We start from the raw sequence: 21,344 nt of genomic DNA on the forward strand, positions 1-21,344 counted from the left end.
ATTATTTGATTTTTGTGATTAAGAATATTCATTAAAAAAATATTTTCTTGCAATCTTCTGTTGAACTTAAATCCTAAATAATATCTTAAGAAACAAAATCGACTTAATTACAATCTTAAGCGTACCCATGAAGTCAAGTGGTGGCTACCCTTCATGGGCTTTAATGCCGTTGTTGCAAAGCAGCCTTGCAGGGGTCAAACATAAACCTCATTGCCTCGAATTTTCTTCCTTTCTTTGAATCCTAACCTTTGTTGATTTACCTTTTTTTTTTTTTGGGTCTTATAATTAATTAAAGGAAGGAACAGTATACCAAGAGAAACACAAGTTCCCAGAATTTTCCCAGATGATGGGATTTTCCAAGAAAATACATTGATCTGAAAGTTAGAACAGCCGGAAATTGCACAGAAACTTTGGAGCTCCATCTCCGACCAGTTGACTGACAAACCATGACTGTTGAGTATTGACCATATGTGTGGCCACCATAGCCCCTACACACCAAGCAAATAAATAAAAGGGATTCTCGAATATTTACCAGTACTTAATGCTGATTCGTCTGTCTCCTTCCCCTTTCTTCTTTCAAAGCAAATCAAGGACCTTTGCGCTCTTCTTTTGATGGGTGAACAGACAGACGAGATAATGTCAATGAATTCGGTGTCATGTGAAGCCGCGTGAAAATTGTGGGATTAAGAGCAAATTAATGTAGATGGGGTTGTTGTCTGATCTTTCTATTTTAACAATGCAGTGTGTGGGTTATGTTGATTCTATTAATTGCAGTACCGGCATTGAATTGAATGGTCCTCTTGCGTGTTAATTCGGATTAATTTTTAATAATATTTATTAAAAAAATTAAAATAGTATTGTTGGTTAAGCGTATTTTAACCTAGTTTTTTTTTCACATCAACTAGGTTTTGTATAAACACCCATTTAAATAGTGTTTTGAAGTGTAATAATGATTGTTTTTCAAAGTATTTTTCGCTCAAAATTACTTCAAAATAATATTTTTTTAATTTTTAAAATATTATTTTTAACATCAGCATATTAAAATAATCAAAAAACAACAAAAAATATTAATTTAAAACAAATAAAAAACTTTAATTTTTTATTAAATATTTTTTTTTAAAAAAAACAACCTTTTAATTTTTATATCGTGTGTGCACGAATCTGATGATTGAGGGTAACATGGGATCATCAACACCTTCAAAATTATCTAATTACCTTATATCTAAATAATTTATTTGAAATTAAATTCTTATGATTTGTTTGTTTGCTTGTAAGTGTCTTTAATTTATTTTTTATGGTACCATTAAATATTGAAATATATATAATTTATTTTTTATAAAAACCACTTTATTTGACATTACACATTTTTGACAATCAATGGTATGTTTTGAGGTTTTTTATTTAAGAAAAAAAATTACAAACCATGTCAAAATATCTCTTGATTTATTTAAGAGATGATGGGGGGATAAAATTCAAGACAAAACTAAAAAATTAAAAAAGGAAAAGTAAAGCGATTTCGCTTCAGGCACAAATAATACATTTAGTTTAAATCCAATGATTCGAGCCCCTTTTCAAGTGAGATCCTAATTGAATTTGACAAGTATGATTTTTACTCTCTCTTTTTTTTTTTTTGAAAAGAAGAAGAAGAAGAAGAAGAAGAAGGAATATGACAATGAATATAAAGTAAAACAAAAGAATTTGTCAAGATCTAGTTAGATGTGTGCCTTTATAACACAGATTTACCTTGAATACAAATTGAATTGAATTCAAGATTCAAATTCTCCTAGACCAATTCAATGGAAATCTAGATTTTAATTCAAAGTTGATGAATTCTTTATTCCCTTTGCTGTTTGTGTCTTTGCATTGCATCGTGGTCTCTTTCAAGGTCGTCCCTTTGCAAATCTAGAACGCGTGCATGGAAATTTTGGCTGTAACTTCCAGCAGCCTTCTATTCCACCTCCGGTGACCCGTCAAGCTACCGTGTTTTTCTACTTTTAATTATACACTTCCAAATATAATAAGAACATCGATCGCTTCTGAAAACCGTTTTCAGCCTGGGTCAGGTGGGGCTCAAGGGACTGGGTTCAAATATTTCTAAACCCTACAAGGACCAACATGTATAGTTTATTAAAAAAAAACCAATAAAATTAATAGGACCAATCGATTATTTAAATTATTTGGATAATTTGATTGGAATTTTATAAATATTCATTTTAATTTATTTTTTATATTAGCATATCAAAATAATCTAAAAATATTTTAAAAATAATTTCTTAAAAAAATTAAATTTCTAACCAATATTATTTTGGCTGCAATGATAAAGATAGTAAAAGAAGAAGAAGAAAAACACCACGAGGCACACAAGCATAGTCGAGAGGAGTACAAAAACACACACATCATAATCACTTTCTTTTACTATTTTTAATGATTATGTTTTATTGTGGGCACATAACAATACAAAGGGATTAGTGGTGGTCTACCTTTCAATCATTATCCACGCGGTTCGTTCGTTAACTGGCATAAAATTCCGACTTACGTCTGATAGTATCTAAAGGCAGGTACTATTCGCGCGCCAAGTTCTTGGTCTTTTTTTATTCATTTATACTTCAGTTGACAGGTAACTCCTATGTCTCTGAGTCTGTTCTGATACGTTGGAGTGTCCAATATCAGAACTTCTTGTTGTTTTTTGTTGAACTTTATCAAAAATTCATCCTTGACTTTTGAGTTTTAGCGTGTCCTTCGTACATTGCATGTTGTTTTTTCTAGTTTCAGATGAAACTTCCCATGTAGCTTCTCCTAGTTGATTAAAGAAATCAAACCACTAGGTTTGAGTCAACCCAACTTCCTATTTAAACCCTCGTAGTTCGGGTGGTTGCTCTCTCTCTACTTACCACAATCTTTAGTTTCAAGTGTTTCTTGTACATTTCTTGAAAAGGGCCTTCTTGTTGTTGTTGTTTAGAAAGTACTGTAGTGATGGTGCTAAAGAGGCCCTTTCAGTTTGATGGCGGGGAAGATGGGTTTGGGATGGGAGGCCCGGGAGCTCAAGAATCAAAGAGATTTAGGAAGTGGGTTGATTTCTTTTTGGTGAATTTCTAAGTGTTTTTAGCTGATAGTTTTACAGGTTTTAAATAATTTGGGTTTGGTGGTTTTTTCTTGCAGCGCTGTTAGAGATGTGATGGGAAGGCTTTCTGTGAATGATTTTGTGTCTAAAATGGAACCATTACTTCGAACTGTGGTAGGATTTCTCTCTGTTATTTATTAGTTATTTTTTCCATTTTTAATAGTATTCTTCTTAGCCAAAATCCATTCCAGTTAGTTTTATGTCCAAATGGCAACTTGTGATAGTTTAGAACAGCAACTTGACAATTTTCAAGTTCAATCTGTAATTAGGGTTTGAAAGAGGTTCTGCTACTTTGAGCTGTTTTTGTCATTGCCTTGCCTTTCTACTTCTTGTGTGTATGTTGGCTATTTTGGTTTCCATGAGGAACACATGTGATTTCATACCAAGGATTTGCCTGTCTTTTGAGTATGGCAGCCTTCTATCTGTTTGAAATAGCTCAAATTCTAAATATTGAGAAGTACTAATTGCTTGGCAGTCTTTAAAATTTTGCTCTGCTTCTTGTTTGTTTAGGTCCGAGATGAGGTGGAAAGGACGGTTCTAAGAGTTCTTCAATCATCCTCAAGGTAAATTCTTGCCTCCGTTGCTTGTTATCTTTGAAAAATCTGTCAATAAGGGTTCTGGTTCTGTAAGAATTTGAGTTTGAGATCAAATCAAGCTTGATCCAATTGAACAACTATCATGACTGGATCAGTTTCTTTACTCTGTTATAAGGTTTCTGTCTCTGCAGTTCTAATCCAGCTTGTATAGATCTTGCAAAACCTATTCATTATTTCTATAAGCTTTGGTACCCTCATGGTTCTAATCATTTCTGCTCACCTTTTTGCAGACCCTCATTTAATCAGAACAAGACATCAGGAGGCCTGATGTTGCACTTTGTTAACAAATTGCCCTCCACCATCTTCACTGGCGGTAGGTTAGAAGCTGAGGACGGCTACCCAATCAGAGTTGTGTTGATGGATGCTAATACGAGGACCGTTGTCTCATCTGGTCCTCTAGCTTCCCTGAAAATCGAGATAGTTCCCCTTGATGCTGATTTTGGTTTCGATGATCAAGAAGATTGGAGTAGGGGTGAATTTGCAGCCAACGTGATTCGTGAAAGAGAAGGTCGAAGGCCATTGGTGACAGGAGAGCTCACTGTTACATTACGAGATGGTGTTGGCCAACTAGGTGATATAGTTTTCACTGATAATAGTAGTTGGCAGAGAAGTAGAAAGTTCAGGTTGGGTGCTAGACCTGTACAAAAGGTTTCTGATGAAATGAGGATTAGGGAAGGAAGAAGCCAAGCCTTTGTGGTTAAGGATCACCGCGGAGAGTGTAAGTTCGAAGCTCAACTCCAACTCTACATGCTGGCTGTTTTTAGCGAAATCTACCGTGAATCAATAAGACTGACAGTTAATTTTTTTTATTCAGTGTATAAGAAACATCACCCTCCACACTTGCATGATGAAATATGGCGACTGGAAAGGATTGCAAAAGACGGTGCATTCCATAAGCGGTTGGCATTTCATGGAGTTGTGTCTGTGCAGGAATTTTTGCAATTGTATATGACCGATCCAGCGAAGCTGCGCGCTGTAAGAGAATCTCCTTTTGTTTCATGCCCTTCTTTCTTTTATTTAGTTATTCTCAGTTTCATGAGCACCGACTTAATGAATCTGTCCTAACCATGGGGCTGCAGGTTCTTGGATGTGGCATCTCAAACAGGATATGGGATACAATTATAGAGCATGCTACCACCTGTGTTCTAGATAATAGCAAGTTCTATAGTTACTTCGATGCTGGACAAAGCATCGGTCTGCTCTTTGATTCCATCTACAAAGTTGTAGGAGTTATGTTTGATGGCCAAAGCTATGAGTCTCTGCATAATCTCTCCCCTCCTCAAAAAGTAAGTAATGCATAAGATCATGGAGTTCATTGCAATCCTTGAATTTAGACACAGCTTTAGTTTCTATTGATTCATTAGATTGGAACAAAGAGACCCTTCTTGAAGTGTCCAGCGTTTCTTGGGTCTCAAGGTTTTTTTATGATTATCAATCCAGCACAAATAGTTCCGATGTGATTGATCAACTTCTCTGTTCAATCTGTCAGGCCTTGGTTGAAAACATCAAGCGGCAAGCTTATAAGAACGTGAACAACTTCATCCAGGTTGATGCTCGTGCTATTTTTGGCCCCTCGAGGTCCTTGACACCCCTGCAGGCTGAGCCATTTAATGGTTCAAATCTAGCACTGCAGCAACTTGAATTCCCAGTCACACGCCAAGGTATATGAACTTGCAATTGCCAAAATTCTCTGTAATTAGCATTTCCAAGTTCACGATTCTCATTTTTCTGAGATGTTTTGTGCGATCAACCAGAAATGCAAATGGATTTCAATAATTCATCCAGTTCAACATCTTATGGATACGACACAGAAAGTAGCAGTCCGTTGGAAGTTTCTGGAGCTCAGACTAGTCATCAAGAAGCATTCCCTCAAATGTTTCGGAACAGCTTCAAATTTACAGATTTTTTCCCCCTTCCCTACACTGAGGAAAACAGTTGGTCACCAAAAGGTTGGCCAGTTGTGACAACCGAGGAATTAAGCCCTGAGGACATTTCTTGTGTCCAAACATCAACCTGGTCTCCTGGTAATTCAACATGGGGAACAGGCAGTGCCTTTATCTTCACTGCAGGTGATGAAGGGGATGCGGGCTTTTTTTCTTCTCATCCCAGTTTCGGTATACACATGTCCCGGATTCGACCACCGAAAGCAAGGTGGTGCAAGCTCCGCGCTGCCCTCAAAATGGGGTCATTTATGCGAGATCTCGCAGCTAAAAGAATGCTACAAGGCCTCTGTTTGTAAGCTTCTCAACATTTAGGATCAGATAAGCTCTCCTAGATGCATATGAGAAATGGTTAATTAGATGTCATGTTCTCTTGCAATCTTTTCCTTCCCTCCATGTATCAAATGCAACAAAAGGTCCTCACTCCTTTAGCCTGTTAGCTTAGGGCGATAGCTTCCAAGTTGCCCTTCTTGTAAAAAATGTTACAAATGGCCTTCTGTGTGTTGGCTACTTTGTTTAGCTTTTGTTAGCTCATGATGATTCCTATAGTCATTTCTTCACCTTCTTGTAACAATTTACCACAAATGGGTTCTTGTACAGAATGTTCAGAATGATCAAATATGGTGAATCCTTTTCTCTCAAAATTGGGTGCTATCTACTCTACTTTCTGCAATCTTTTTTTCTTCTTCCTGATGCTGTGTGAGCTATCCCAGATGATACAGAGAGTTAAAACTTAAAATTTCTATATTTCAGTTACAAGGGAATAGATATAAAAAAAATTAAAAAAAAATTATTTTTATGATAATTTTAAAGTTAATTTTTATCCTTTCAAAATAAAAAAAAGTACCAAGATATTACAGTTTATCATGCAGCTATCTTTTTGGTAGTTGGAAAGTAAACAGTTTTACTGTAATGAAGCAACTCTTCTTCTTCTTTTATCTTTAAACTTTTTTTTTCAATTTAATTATTTTATATCTAATTTCATGAGATTAAGTTTTAAGTTATCATTGAAAAATAAAATTAAATAAAAAAGGATCACAATGAAAAACTAATTTTCTCATAAAGGAAAAAACAAATACATATATAAATATATAACCCTATTTTTATTTTAAATTTTGACTTTTTTATTTACTTTATCTTGGAAGTTTTTTTTTTTTTACCAGGAAAAAATGGTTTTTATTTTCATAAATTCATCATACAAATATAGTTTATTCATATGAAATATCCAGTTCGGTCTATTGTTGCCTGTGATTTTAAGCATTTCTCTGAAGGTAGTCTATTGCTTGGGAGTACGTGATGTTGTTTGTGTTTATATATAAAAACATCATTAAACACGACCATTTGCTGCCATCATCGTCAAGTTGTTAGAAAAACTGGAAATAAATAAATCATGTCTACTCATCTTGGTAATTCTTTAGCTTTAGGTCATTTGATTGATTGTGATATTTGATCTACTTGATGGTTGTTGATTAAAGGTATATTTAGGAATGTGGTTTAAATTATACTTTTTAAAATTTAAAATTTTTTATTTAAAATTATGTTTTTTATATTGTTTTAATATAATAATTTTAAAAAAATAAAATAATTATTATTTTAATATATTTTTTTTAAAAAAAAATAGTCTGAACTGAAATCATTACCCATATCATATGCACCATGTGTGGCTAATCCTTATCTTAAAAAGTAATCAAGCTGGAAAGGTGCCTAATTCCATATTTACAGGTGGATTGTTATCTGATTGGATACATGCCACCCCTTTTCCAAATGCCCATCATAATAGTCAATTTATAAATACACTTAAGTCCTCCTTAATAAAGATTATCTTTTTCTTTAAACCATTACTTTTTCCTTTTTCATTTATTTTCTAAATGAGTACATTCAAAAAAAAAAAAATTATCTATTAATAGTACCAAACTCATAATGATTAATGTCAGTACACCTCTTCAATCCATGACCAAGCTTAAGAAGTAGGTTATGAATTGATCTGGATTAATTTAAAATAATATTATTTAAAAATAAATTAAAAAAAAAAGATTAAAATTACATTATTTTTTAAAAAAAGTTAAACTAAATTTTACTCGAGTTTTGTCTAGATGGTTAATTAACTTGACGAGTCATTTGTTTAACCAAATCAAGTCTAGCTCAATATAAAATAAAATCTAGCTCGAGTCCCATCAAAGATCAACGAGTCACTAGATTTACCCATAATATCGAGTCGGGTTTAAGAAGACTGGTATAATAAGGCAGGAAATCAAAATCAATATCTCTAAGTAAAGCCAAATTTGTATTAGCTTCTAGAGATAGCATTTTATTTGTGTAAAGATTAAAAACACTTAAATTACTTGGAAAGTAGGTGATTAACAGAGCATGGTGGCTGGTTCGTAGAAGTTGCCACTTTCGAAACCTTAATGCTTACTCCACGTATTAAAGTAGAGACTTGTAAAAGCAATTGATTTTATATCCTTTCTTTATCAAATTAAATTAATATGTATTGCATTTGCTACCGTATTACGATAAATAGAGGCCGGGATAAAAAAAACAGTTGGGTTAGTATATCTATTAAATTGAAAATTAATTTGAGAAAATAAAATTATTGAACTTGATTAATTCAGGTTGCCTTTATCAATCTAAATCAACATAAATTAAAAAATAATTAAAATGAAATTATTTAAAAAGAATATATAAATTGGATCGTCCTATCAAGTCAGCTATGGTGTTGTTTAATTAATTTTAAACCTAGTGAAAATTAAATTCTAAATCTAATGAAGTAACCTGTCGGAACCGTACGAGCTTAATAGCCACTGCTTGAATACCTAACAAATTCAAACTTTCTGGGTGGCCTCTTTGCCGTCTCAAGCTTTTCCATTCTTTTCCTTGGTGTTTAGTCAAATTAACCAGACAGACAGGAACAATATTTTCTTACAGGTAAATGAATCAGCGGCGCGTATGTTTACAGTAAATCCAGGAAAAGCTCAGGAGGGAGAGGAGAGGAAGAATGTTGCCCCAATCTCTCTACAGCACACACGATTCCTTCACAGAAATTAAGAATAAAAAAGTGTTTCTCTCACCATCACCATCATCAAATGGTAAAATAATAGATTTCACGTCAATATTTCTTACCTGTTCACATCGTAATCAAAGGTTATCGCTGAGACTGTGCAAGATCAAAGGGGTTATCTGTGGAGACTAGAAACTGCTCTTTGACCTGATCGGAGGGCGTGCTTAGATGCCATCTCAGCTTCCACTCTCTTGTTTCAGAGATTTATTCCATTTCGTTAACAAATATCTAAATCCAAGGAGGACGCTTGATGAATAAATATATATATTTAATTTTTTACCAGTTAAATAATCAATCTGGTATAAATACAGGAAAGCCCACTGTCATCCGTAACAAAGATATTATAGGAAAATATTCATCCTTTCAGGAATCGAATTGGAATCTTTTCGACACGCAACGCGCCGCGATTAAGAGATATTAAAAAAAAGAGCGCGAAACGTGCCCAAGGCCCAAAAGGAAGCCAATTTGCAATGGCAAGTCCCGTAATTATTCCAAAATCAAATGTGAAAATCACAAGATCGCATGAAAATATCTAGCCTCCCGAGACCGTAAAGGGTTAGTGGCATTTTTATTATGTCCTCTTATTTTAACTTTTATCTCATTTATATCCTTCTGCTATTTTAATTTATATTTATATCCTTTTTTAATATAAATTTGATGGTACGTCTAGTTGTTTAGATACAATTTTATACCTTAAACGAGCTTTAAGAAGCTCTAAAATTACAACTTCTTCCGCCTTTTCTTTTACTTTTTACATCTTATAAAATATAAGCAAAATATTATTTTAATTATGTGTTAACAAATATTTTATTTTGTATTAAAACACAATCATAATTATAATTTATACATGTTTAAGATATACAATCACAGTTGTAATATAACTTGTATTTTCAAGCCAAAAGCATTAAAATAATGCTTTTACTTTGAAAACACTAGTTATATTATAGTCTCATGCTCGTTTTTCAAATATGTTTTTATCCATTAAATTAGATATATATTTAAATGTTAGATATTGTTATAACGGTTATTTTTTAAAGTGTTTTTAATTTGAAAATATATTAAAAAATATTTAAAAAAATTAAAATTTATTTTTGATATTAATATAAAAATTCAAATTTTATTTTTAAAAATTATAATTTTTAACGAATAACATTTTAACACGACACCCGGCACGCATATTGCATCATTATGCTTAGTTTGTTTGACTTTTAAGGGAGAATTCAACATGGACAAAGAACAAGTTGACTAACAACATGAAGAGCAGGGGATGGACTTTACATTTAAAAAAATCAAGTGACTGAAATGAAACTTAACCTTTAACAGTTTAACTGAAACACGAAAACTGTAATCGCTCTCAGGTCTCTCGAACTTTCCTCCCTCCCTTTTTCTCAAAGATATTTTCTCTCTACAGACACAAACATCCCTTTATAGCTTCAATTCTCCTCAATTCCTTAAAGACAAGAACAGAATCAACAGAACTACCCCCTTCTCGGACCTGAGTTCTTGATCTTGTGCATTCTTGTTCCTCTGCTATGCTCATTCTTTGACGACTGTGAGTTTTTAGGTTAGCTGTTTTGTGTAAATTAAATTGTAGTAAAGAGATATGGATAGAGAAGGAGGATCCAAAGGCGGATCTTGCTACTACACGATTCTTGGTATTCGTAGGGATGCCTCCTTCTCTGATATCCGTTCTGCTTACAGAAAACTAGCCATGGTAAATTCAAGAATTTAAAAAACAACCCACCACGTTTTGACTCTTCTTGCTGGTTTATCTAAAGTTTGTAACCTTTTCTTTTAATGATTTCAGAAATGGCATCCTGATAAGTGGGCTCAAAATCAAAGTCCTGGGATCGGCGGAGAAGCCAAACGGCGGTTCCAGCGAGTTCAAGAGGCTTATTCCGGTGAGAGTGGCGGTTTTAATGGTGGTAATCTGGTGTTAAGGCTGTGTTTTTGAACCGAAGGTAACTATGTTTAATGGGTTTTTGCAGTTTTATCCGATCAATTTAAGAGGTCAATGTACGATGCTGGGCTTTACGATCCTCTGGAGGAAGAAGACGAGGTACGTTCAAAAATACCCTCTTTGTTTTCTATTTTGTTCTAGTTCTTGCAAGGCAGAACAAAATGGTGTCGTTTTTAGGTTTTGGTGTTCGTGGGTGTGGTGTTTAATGATTGAGGTTTCCAAGGCATTTTCGTGGCAATTTGGTAAATAGGATTCTTGCTAAAGGTTTTTTTATTTATTTAAAATGCAAATTAAACATGATTGCTGACTAAAAAACCTATGGGATACTTCTTTTTGAAATCGATAATGTGTCATTCACACTACATTTTAGTGGTATTTTGAAGCTTAGTAGCATTTACTGTGGTTATTTTTGTTTAAAAATGTATTAAAATAATAATTTTTATTATTTTTAAAAAATTATTTTTACATTGGTATACTAAAACATTTAAAAAAAACATAAAAAATAATTTTAAATCAAAATCAAAATCAAAATCAAATTTTTAGAAAACATATTTGCAAACAGACTTTTATTAGATTAATGAACATATATATTAGGTACCGTTTTAAACTGTAGTCGGAATGAAAAGGCATAATTTTTCACCGTTTGAAATGCTGCATGCCACGTAGACAAACATTGAAAAGTTGATTTTGGAAACCTTTGACCTGATTTGGATTGAGTTTCAATTTGAATCGGTCTGGTTTGAACTTGTTGGGTCAACATCAAGAAATTTGTCTGGGTTGATCTCGTGATCCATGAGTTAATCTAATAATTCAGTGATCTAGGCTCTTTCCTGGGTCGGTCCAAGTCTAATGCGCGCAACAAATGCTTGTATTACATGCACAAATGAGATGCCACAGTATTGTGGACTACCTATTGTTGATGTCTCTTCTGTCTTTTTAGTTTGTTTTCTTTCAATAGATTGCCCGTATGTCTTCAATTTGTAAATTTTTGAAAACAGGAATTTTGTGATTTTATGCAAGAGATGATCTCCATGATGAACAATGTGAAAGATGAGGTATGAAATTGAGCTCCCACTCCCTCACTTTCCCCTGTTGCCCCCCTTTTGTGTAACCATTATTAGTTCACTTGAGCCATTTGAAAAGGGCAGAATGTAAATTTGACCTCCAAACGGTGTGTTGAATATTCCAGGGAGATAGTTTTGAAGATCTGCAGAAGATGTTTATGGAAATGGTTGGTGGGAATGGCATGGGCTTTGACTTCAATGATGAGCTGACGAGTACGAAGATGGCACGTGTCAATGCATCAAAAGGTAATGCAGCGAAGCGCAGCAGCTCTCGCGGTTGATGCATGAATTACAATGGATCATCCAACCAAGTGCATGAATTATGGTGGAAATTTGGTGTTTATGGGGGGATTAGTTTAGGTAACAATTTAGTTTGTTCTTAACTTGGAAGGCTTGTGATTATACTCAGATAGAATAAAATTTCCCTTTACTTGTTTGTCATCAACTTATATAATACACTATGTTTTTCCTCTGTTCATTGAACATTGAGTGAAGAAGAGCTATGAATGGTAACATTTGTCTTTGCCAAACATGAGACAACATGGGCATCCAAAGCCATTTCTTAAGGTCCTTCAACTAGGAGATGAGGCATGGGCCAGCATGGGAGAACAAATTTGACATTTGTTATGCATATCACTTGTACTATATTGTTTTGTAAAACAATATCTTAGACATGTTTCATGCATTAGTGTGATTCGGGCCATGTATAGTTCTATCACGCCAGTTACTTTTCGTGTGATAGGTGCATCTGCAAACTTCTTTTATAAATTCTTGGTGCATGACTGCAATCCAAAGAAATAATCTTTTTTGATTCATTGCTTCTGATACCAATCAGTTCTCCTATCATCTCGGTTATGCACTGGATATAGGTAAGGTGGGCTATCTTTTTTTTTTAATTTTATGCCCAAGTATATATAAAGCTCAATCTAGATCTGCTACACTAAAAAGCTAAAGGGCATTGAAATTGCCGAGGTCCATTGTGATCATTTCATGGTGTGATGCAAAAGCTTTCACAAGGTCCATGCCGCCTCCATTGGTGCTGGTGGTCGACGTCTCTAGTATTTGATAAAGTGTTGTATGGCAGGACTGTAGCTGTTAGTGCTTTACTGGTGTGTCTGTAGTGCAACTTGCAAAGTTACATTACATGGTATGTTTGTCTCTGGCTTGCTTTTCATTTTCTAGCTTTCGGCACCCTTTCTTTACAGTGCTTGTCTTATCTTGGTGTCTGTTGTGCATGGAGAATCATGGTAGAGAAGATTGTTGTTAAAGAATTCAAGTGGGTCGCAGCAAATAGGAAAACTTTAGCTTAAATTTTGCATGCTGTATTGTGCATTGCTGTGGGGATTAGGGATAATCACTCGATGACACTTCAACATTTTCTTCTGTGCTGTTTTTAGCAATGTTTATTATTACAATGAACACCAAAAATACGGCCCGTCCTTGTTTCCATGGCCAAAGAAGTACCATGCCCTCACTCCCTTCAAAAGCAACCTGGTTCAATTTTTTTAAAAATAAAACGATAGTACGTTTAAAGGGTGAACTGACCCAGACGATCAGATCAGCTTCAGTTTTGTCAGGCCCTGAAAAGCTGCGTCTTGAACCATTAGAGCACACTACTTTCAGGTACAAATACATTTAATTTGCCAATTATTTCGATAGATCTAATATCTATGGTAAGAATTTACGGTCGCCATGCACAGTTTTCAATGACAACCAACCAGTCACCGGCAGCTATGAACCAGAAGCATCTTGGGGTGAACTGTGAAGCATGCATAGTTGATTTATTTAATATAAAACATGCTTTCTTGATTCTTATTTTTTATATATTTCACACTTAAGAAACTTGATCAATAAAAAAAATTACAGCTAACGAAAAAAAAATAAAACAAGAAGAGACAATTTACAGTCATATTTCTACAAGAATATTATTGTATAATCATGGGCTCCGTAGCTAATTAATTCAAGTCTTTTTTTTTAATCATTTTTAACACTTATTTTTTTAATACCACTAAATACCAAATAATTATATTCAATTATTTTTATTAACATAGTCAAACGATATATAACAACATTTTTTTATAATTTTTTTTATAAAAAATAAAATCATAAAACGTGATGGGATTTAGATTATTAATATGAAAAAAATAATCTAAATCCCATCACATTAACATTAAATTCATTTAATTCACGTGCCACATTCATGTACTGATGTTAAATAAAATCATAAAACACTTATTTCAAAAAAAAAAACTTAGGAAATCTTGCTGCATTAGCCTGTATTGAACTTAGAACCTCCGTACATGAATCATTAAATTGTTTTTTCATCTCCTATAAAATCATATGGAGCCATGTTATAGCAAATAAACCTTCATTTCTCAAGGTAAATTCACACAAATCTCACGTTTCAGGGTCCGATGCACAGGAAGAGGAATAGAAAAACTGAGGCTGACTTCTGCCGAGACAGGTAGCCCAGAGCTCGTACTCGATTGTCCGCATTAAAAAATATATATTATTTTAATATATTTTTAATTAAAAAACACTCCTCATCACATTACTGCACACACTTTCATGATCCGGGAAAAAATTGAGCACCAATCATAGTTGTTAATTCTACCTTAGCTTAATGGCAGGACCTTGTTGAAAATAAAAGAATGAAGAATGAAATTAAAAAGTAAATAGTAAAAAGGATAATGATATACTTTATCTTTAATTGTTAAGAGAGAAAACAAAAACCACCAATTATCACATATCTACACACATAACACCATGTATAAGAAGTGACGGTTACGCATTTAGTGAAATGTCAGATTATCAGATTTGGCTACCAGGTAAAGTTGCACGTGCCAACCTAAATTACGCAAACATCATTCACTCGTTGACATGTTTGGAACATGCGTCACAAGTCTTTGAATAAAAAAATTAAAAAAAAAACATAGTAATTCTAACCTAGCTTAATGGCAGGACCTTGAATTTGACCTGGTTGAAAATAAAAGAATGAAGAGTGAAATTAAAAAATAAATGGTAAAAAGGATAATGATATACTTTATTTTTAATTGTTAAGAGAGGAAAAAAATAAAAAAACAACCATCAATTATTATATATCTACGCACATAACATCATGTATAAGAAGTGACGGTTACGCATTCAGTGAGATGTCAGATTATCAGATTTGGCTACCAGATGGAGTTGCATGTGCCAACCTAAATTGCGCAAACGTCATTCACTCGTTGACACGATTGGGACATGCGTCACAAGTCTCTGAATAAAAAAATTGGAAAAAAAACATGAAAATATCAAAACGCGCCCACAAACTTGTTAATTACATAAAAACCCTTGTGAAAATACCAAAATGCTCCCAAACACAAAGCTTTACTTTTGTATTTTCTAAGATTAACAACATGCTTTCACTATACACGAACTATAAGCACCCTTACCCAACGGCTCAACACATCTCTAATCTCGGGGGGCAAGGAAATATATTTACTGCTAAGAAGCGTGTGAAAAGTCAAGAAAGCACCTGATCCATAATTATAAATTTCGTTGACTTCTGAATAATTGAGTATTTTTACTGTATAAAAAACTAGAAAAAAGTACATACACACCCAAATTTTTTTTAATGAGTAATGGGTAAGTGGAAAAGACTAACAAATCTCCAGCTTCAAGCTTTAAGTTTTTTTTTCCACCAAAAGATAAATGAGTAATTGGATTGTAGCAATACACATACACAGTTAACTGTCTGCAAAGCTACACTGAAACTCACTATTCTCTAACCTTTCTTTTAGGGTCTCTCTCGGCATCTCCCCTCAGGTGTCTGGGAAATCCCCAGCCCAAGAAACAAAGGACTCATGCATGGAATGAACTGCCTCTAACTTTAAAGCATCAATCATTGAAAAAGCTCTTCATCAATCAATCAATCAATCAACCATCTCCTCCTCTTGAAATTGATATTTCTTTTCCATGGGCACGTGCTAAGCTCACGTGAAGAGCTATGTCTTTAACATCAAACAATATCCCAAATTTTTTTTTTATATAATCATTTTCGTCTTAGCATGCACAGTTGTTAGACTTGAATCGAAAAGAGGTTGGATTATTCAATCAATAGTTGATTCAAATCAATTATTTTTATTAAAAACGATAGCGTTTTGTTCTTTTTCCTTCTTGTTGTTGACTCCACCTAATTTTGATTTGGTTTGGTTAGCCAACCAAATCATTAAAACCTTAGTTTTATCAATCATGTTAGTTGGATCAATGTTCAATCAAATTGGCATGCAGCGACCAGGCTAGCTTCCCTCCATCAGTAAACGGCGTCGTTCGAGCAGTTCCCTCAAAAAGGTCACCCGTTTTCTTCACTTTCAAAATTCAAATTAACCCGATCAATGGCACGTCTCGTAATAACATAACGATCAAAACCCATTTTCTTATCAAACCCTACATATATAATGCAAACCTCTCCGCTACGCCCCCCTCTCTCTCCTCAACTTTCAAAAAATCAAACAAAATCCTCACTTTATTGTTCGATTAATTGCTTAATCCTTCAACCAACTCGCTAATCCAAAATAATCATCTTATTAGCTAATCCTTTAATCCGAAACGATGTCGTTGAGGCCGAGTGCAAGGACCGAGGTCCGCCGGAACAGGTACAAGGTGGCGGTGGATGCGGAGGAGGGAAGGCGGAGGAGGGAGGATAACATGGTGGAGATCCGTAAGAATCGGAGAGAAGAGAGTCTTCAAAAGAAGAGACGTGAAGGACTTCAGGCTCAAGCCATGCCTGCTAGTCTCCACTCTTCTGCTGCTGAGAAGAAGGTTAGTTTCGTGATTTTATGGATTTTCGTCTTCATTTTCGAGTATTTTTTATTGTAATTTGCTTTGAGTGTTTGTGTGTGTAGGATTGCAGTTGAAATTAGGGTTTTTGTTGAATTTGGTTTTGAATGGTGGCTTTGTGGTTAAATTTAATGAACTGCTGCTGTTGAGATGGTTAAGGTTGAGTGAATTTGGTTAATAATATTTTGGTGTGATTGGTGGTCTGATTGTTTTGGAGCGTTATAGTGTGTTAGTTTTGTTGGGCTTAGTTAGAATTAGGTTTAAAAGATTTAGGTTTCAGTTGGTTTGGAGCTTTGATGAATTTTTATCGGAACTGGGTGAATTAGATTATCTGAAGGGCTTAAGTTTTATTCATTCAACGGTTATGATGCTTTTAATGGTTTCACTGTAATGTCTGTTTGCTAGGTTGAGCTATGCAATAGGAATACTTGTCTCAATCGTGTAGAGTGCAACCAATCCCATCGCAATGGTATTGGGTGCCACTTTGCCAGGATCTCTTGTTGGAATTGATCAAACCATTGGATATTGGTCTTTGATTGCTTGATTGAATGGGTTATGTATTCTGTTGAATTGTCTGAACCAATAATTGGGGGATGCTAGTTTGGCTATTTCCAGGTGTGTTAATTCATTAGCTTTTTGGAGGTTTGGATGGCGGATACTTGTAATTTAGGTGAAATTTGGATACTTGTTTGTTTCACTTTTGGTGATCTTAAAAGATGTTCGAGTTTTGATTTATTCTCTATGTTGGACTTGGTTGCCTGCAGTTGGAACATCTGCCATCAATGGTTGCGGGTGTTTGGACTGAAGATGGTAATCTGCAATTGGAGGCAACCACTCAGTTCAGGAAATTACTTTCAATTGGTGAGAAACTGCTTCTTGGAATGTCTTTTATAATCGCATTAATGCTATTTGCATAACATGTCTCTGTTGTCAATTTCTGTTGCCAGAGCGCAGCCCTCCTATTGAGGAAGTTATACAAGCTGGTGTTGTTCCTCGATTTGTTCAGTTTCTTATGAGGGAGGACTTCCCACAATTACAGGTATTGTAGATGCCTTTGACTAGTTGTTTCTTTTTTTTGTTGTTGTATATGTTGGAGTAATCATGTGAAAATTACTGTAGTTTGAAGCAGCTTGGGCACTCACAAACATTGCTTCTGGAACATCTGAGAACACCAAGGTGGTGATTGATCATGGGGCTGTTCCTATATTTGTACAGCTTCTTGCTTCTCCAAGTGACGATGTTCGTGAGCAGGTATGAAAATCAATCATGACCAGTGTTAACTGGTTTGATTTTCTTTTGTTTATCTAAATTTTGTCTTGGGTTAGCTCTTAATGTTTTTGTTCAGTGTGAATGGATTTGGTTTTTATTAATTAGTTGCAGTCAGTAGCTATCCTGCTAGATAATTGTGACCAAACTCCACCCTTATATGTTTGAATGTGCAGGCTGTGTGGGCATTGGGAAATGTTGCTGGAGATTCTCCTAGATGCCGTGATCTTGTCCTTGGCAATGGAGCTTTGCTTCCTTTACTGGCACAATTAAATGAGAATGCCAAACTTTCTATGCTCAGAAATGCTACATGGACACTCTCAAACTTTTGTCGAGGCAAGCCACAACCTCCTTTTGATCAGGTTTGGTTATTTATTAGATCATTTTTATTTGCGTTTTGACTGAATGTGAAAAGATCAGTGCTCCACACTTTATTTGTTTTCACTTGATAATGGTCGAGCCATTTATCCTTTTTTAATATATAGTTATGAGGGATTTCAGGGATTGTTGCTGACTTGAATCTTTGTTGTTGTAATGTTTTATGTTCTGGTTCTTAGGCCACAGGTCTTGACTTTTTGTTACAATCTCATTTAACAGGTTAAGCCTGCACTTCCAGCTCTTGCACGCCTTATTCATTCTGACGATGAAGAAGTCTTAACTGATGCATGTTGGGCACTCTCATATCTCTCTGATGGTACAAATGACAAAATTCAAGCTGTTATCGAAGCAGGAGTATGTCCACGGCTAGTTGAGCTTCTGCTGTGAGTATTAGATTGTGGGACTTCTACCTTTCTATTTTGTTTGTTAGGCACCCAAATCCTGAACTTTTGTATCATGTTTCAGGCACCCATCTCCTTCAGTTCTGATTCCTGCTCTTCGCACTGTGGGAAATATCGTCACTGGGGATGATATGCAGACACAGGTATTTGTCGCTTATAGCCACATGTTTCTCATGTGCATAAAAGCTACACTATTTTGTTATCCCACAATCCTAGAAAATTCTTTTAATGGAGATACTGTCTCCGTTTTAGCATTCCTGTTAGTACCTTGCAGATACGAACAGGCATTTTCTGGAGAAAGCTAACGAGGGCATTCATGACCAGGAAATAGGGCATTTGCTTATTTGCATAATATAACTGCCAGAGAAGGCAGTAGGAGTTTGTCTTTTTATTTCATGGTTATGAAAAGAAATGCTTTTCTTCAATCATTTTCTGTTATTGGGAAAATCATTAAGGATGCACACGTGGACCCTTTCATTGTAAGAAGAGATTTGTTTATCTCACATGTTGACGTGTTCTGCTACCATGTAGTGTATCATCAATCATCAAGCGCTGCCTTGCCTTTTGAACTTGTTGGCCAACAATTATAAAAAGAGTATCAAGAAGGAAGCTTGTTGGACCATCTCTAATATAACAGCTGGTAACAAGGAGCAGATCCAGGTAACTCAGAAATACTTGTTGGTTGCATTTATTTATTAAATTGCATCAATTCAGTCTGAAGGATGAATTGATTTTCTTTATATCTTGTTCATGAAATTTTGCAGGCTGTTATTGAAGCTAATATTATCGGTCCACTTGTTAATCTGCTTCAAAATGCTGAGTTTGACATCAAGAAAGAGGCAGCATGGGCAATTTCAAATGCTACATCTGGTGGTGCCCATGAACAAATCAAGTAAGAAGCAGTAATCTTATTAGTTTGGAAAACATGTTTTGCAAGTTGAGGAGTGAAATCAATCAGCCTGCTCATCCGGGTGTACACGTGGTTTACAGGTACCTTGTCAGCCAGGGTTGTATCAAGCCCCTGTGTGACCTTCTCATTTGCCCAGATCCAAGGATTGTAACAGTCTGTTTAGAAGGCCTTGAAAACATCTTAAAGGTAGGAGAAGCTGACAAGAATGTGAGTGAAACTGGAGGTGTAAATCTCTATGCTCAGATGATTGATGATGCTGAAGGATTGGAGAAAATTGAGAATCTACAGTCGCATGACAACACTGAGATATATGAGAAGGCAGTGAAGATTCTTGAGACATATTGGTTGGAAGAGGAGGATGAAACAATGCCACCAGGAGATGCTTCCCAATCTGGGTTCCAATTTGGGGGTGAGGCTCCTGCTGTTCCCTCTGGCGGATTCAACTTCAGCTAAAGGTATATATTAATCGTGTGATGGTTCATATTCTGGTAATCCCAGGCTAATTTTTGGTGATCAGCATGGAGGGCCAATGGGCATCTAAGTTTTGCTACCCAAGGTCCCAAAAACTGAAAAATATTTTTCCAGCACTCAATGATGTATTATTGATTGCAGGAGTTTTAGCTGCAGGCTCCATTGAAGTCCTCGAGGAGTGTGGTGAGATGGTTGTCAGGTTCAGGTTCAGGTCAGGTGTCTTGGTGTCGTGTTTGGTCTATCTCTGGTTTCGGGCAGTGGTTGATAGGGTGTTGGACTGGCTTAGGTTTCATTATGGCCAGAGTAATACGTTGCGGGAAGAGAAATGAATGTGATTGGTGGCATGATTGAACTTGGGTTTCCATGTCTAGAATATTTTGGGAAACCTGATTTCATTTTAAAGGGAGTAGTTATCCCAGGAGACTGGGGTCTTATAAAAAGGACATGGAGTCTCTCTCTCAGTTTTTTGTTTTAATATTTCTATTGTCCTAGTCGTCATGGTAGCATCTCTGCTTCCCTTTTCATAGTGTTAATTTTTGGCACTCAGAAAATCTTTATATTGCCATGCTTGTAGTTTCAAGGAATATTGGAATGATGTTTCCTTTACATTGTAAGAGTCAGTTGCGAAGATACGAGTCTCCTAGCTGTTTTCTAGGATATATACAGTGTACTGGCTTGTTATTTCAAAGTGTCAAAAACTCTTATATTGAAGGGAAATGTTGAACTGCTATCAGTATTGATTTATTATTTTGATTTCACCGTTCACCATCTTTGTTCCAACTTTCCTATCAATTTCTTCTTATGAAGACACCTTCTTGCATATAGTTCTTGGCACTTTTATCCCAGTAACTCCTAAGAGTTTTGTTAGTATCTTGACTGGTCACCTCCTCGCAACTTGCAATTTTAGATTTAACTTCTTGTCTCTCTACACTTCAGCAGCTATAGGGAAGCAAACAATGACAAATATAGGACTTCTGTTGTACGAATAAATCTGCATAATTCACTCGGTTCAATATGGAAGAACCAGTTTTCGTTGAAAAACAGGAGGGCATGTGCCCACTACTAATGTACAAAAAATTGCAGTGTGGGGAACCTTGGGGCTTGCCACCGCTGCGGTCCACAATCTCTGCTTTGCTTGCCTTCGAGGGTGGAGAGCGACCATGTTTATATTTATGATCTCACATGTTCCTTGTAGTCGTTACATGTCCTACGATCGTTTTCTTGATTTGGGGAAGTTTTTATCAAAATAATTGTTTTTGGGTTATATTCTTTATGTGAAAATTGTTCTTTGTCGAAGAAAATATGACGAGGAAGAAATGAAAAATGATTTTTTTTAGTTTGGCTAAATACTTACCCTA

At 35.2% G+C, this 21,344-nt stretch overlaps 3 protein-coding genes and 1 long non-coding RNA gene across 5 annotated transcripts; 3 read left to right on the top strand and 1 right to left on the bottom strand.

The window, feature by feature from the left end:
- The first annotated feature begins 2,508 nt into the window (after positions 1–2,508).
- On the top strand, positions 2,509–6,301 carry LOC133668972 (calmodulin-binding protein 60 B-like). Of its 2 annotated transcripts, XM_062088987.1 has the most exons (9): positions 2,509–2,617; positions 2,960–3,065; positions 3,160–3,235; positions 3,632–3,684; positions 3,948–4,435; positions 4,532–4,692; positions 4,797–5,003; positions 5,207–5,378; positions 5,472–6,301. In XM_062088987.1, the coding sequence occupies exons 2-9, from the start codon at positions 2,974–2,976 to the stop codon at positions 5,954–5,956; spliced, it is 1,734 nt and encodes a 577-aa protein (XP_061944971.1). In that variant the 5' UTR covers positions 2,509–2,617; positions 2,960–2,973; the 3' UTR covers positions 5,957–6,301. The 2 variants fall into 2 exon arrangements, with proteins under 2 accessions (XP_061944971.1, XP_061944972.1); XM_062088988.1 differs by lacking the exon at positions 2,960–3,065 and having other exon boundaries at positions 2,551–2,617.
- A 2,144-nt stretch (positions 6,302–8,445) lies between these two features.
- Positions 8,446–9,006, bottom strand: LOC133669333 (uncharacterized). The gene is made up of 2 exons (XR_009833881.1): positions 8,778–9,006; positions 8,446–8,687 (listed from the first exon to the last, which is right to left on the bottom strand). It is a non-coding gene; the product is annotated as an uncharacterized LOC133669333 (long non-coding RNA).
- A 1,064-nt stretch (positions 9,007–10,070) lies between these two features.
- On the top strand, positions 10,071–12,180 carry LOC133669360 (uncharacterized). The gene is made up of 5 exons (XM_062089460.1): positions 10,071–10,429; positions 10,523–10,616; positions 10,704–10,774; positions 11,674–11,730; positions 11,865–12,180. The coding sequence occupies exons 1-5, from the start codon at positions 10,319–10,321 to the stop codon at positions 12,018–12,020; spliced, it is 489 nt and encodes a 162-aa protein (XP_061945444.1). The 5' UTR covers positions 10,071–10,318; the 3' UTR covers positions 12,021–12,180.
- A 4,015-nt stretch (positions 12,181–16,195) lies between these two features.
- LOC133669770 (importin subunit alpha-1-like) lies at positions 16,196–20,751 on the top strand. The gene is made up of 11 exons (XM_062090042.1): positions 16,196–16,542; positions 17,325–17,421; positions 17,508–17,599; positions 17,680–17,811; positions 18,003–18,188; positions 18,424–18,587; positions 18,670–18,748; positions 19,137–19,265; positions 19,370–19,497; positions 19,596–19,970; positions 20,128–20,751. The coding sequence occupies exons 1-10, from the start codon at positions 16,333–16,335 to the stop codon at positions 19,966–19,968; spliced, it is 1,590 nt and encodes a 529-aa protein (XP_061946026.1). The 5' UTR covers positions 16,196–16,332; the 3' UTR covers positions 19,969–19,970; positions 20,128–20,751.
- The last annotated feature ends 593 nt before the right edge of the window (positions 20,752–21,344 follow it).

The sequence above is a fragment of the Populus nigra genome, chromosome 12 (genome assembly GCF_951802175.1).
Source record: "Populus nigra chromosome 12, ddPopNigr1.1, whole genome shotgun sequence".
Lineage (NCBI taxonomy): Eukaryota > Viridiplantae > Streptophyta > Magnoliopsida > Malpighiales > Salicaceae > Populus > Populus nigra.

Coding starts and splice junctions, on each gene's coding strand:
- LOC133669770 (XM_062090042.1), top strand. CDS start 16,333: ATGTCGTTGAGGCCGAGTGCAAGGACCGAGGTCCGCCGGAACAGGTAC. Junction 17,600..17,679: donor AGGACTTCCCACAATTACAG/GTATTGTAGATG, acceptor AAATTACTGTAG/TTTGAAGCAGCTTGGGCACT. Junction 18,189..18,423: donor CACAACCTCCTTTTGATCAG/GTTTGGTTATTT, acceptor CTCATTTAACAG/GTTAAGCCTGCACTTCCAGC.
- LOC133669360 (XM_062089460.1), top strand. CDS start 10,319: ATGGATAGAGAAGGAGGATCCAAAGGCGGATCTTGCTACTACACGATT. Junction 10,430..10,522: donor CTTACAGAAAACTAGCCATG/GTAAATTCAAGA, acceptor TAATGATTTCAG/AAATGGCATCCTGATAAGTG. Junction 10,775..11,673: donor CTCTGGAGGAAGAAGACGAG/GTACGTTCAAAA, acceptor TTTTGAAAACAG/GAATTTTGTGATTTTATGCA.
- LOC133668972 (XM_062088987.1), top strand. CDS start 2,974: ATGGTGCTAAAGAGGCCCTTTCAGTTTGATGGCGGGGAAGATGGGTTT. Junction 3,236..3,631: donor AACCATTACTTCGAACTGTG/GTAGGATTTCTC, acceptor TTGTTTGTTTAG/GTCCGAGATGAGGTGGAAAG. Junction 4,436..4,531: donor TAAGGATCACCGCGGAGAGT/GTAAGTTCGAAG, acceptor TTTTTTATTCAG/TGTATAAGAAACATCACCCT.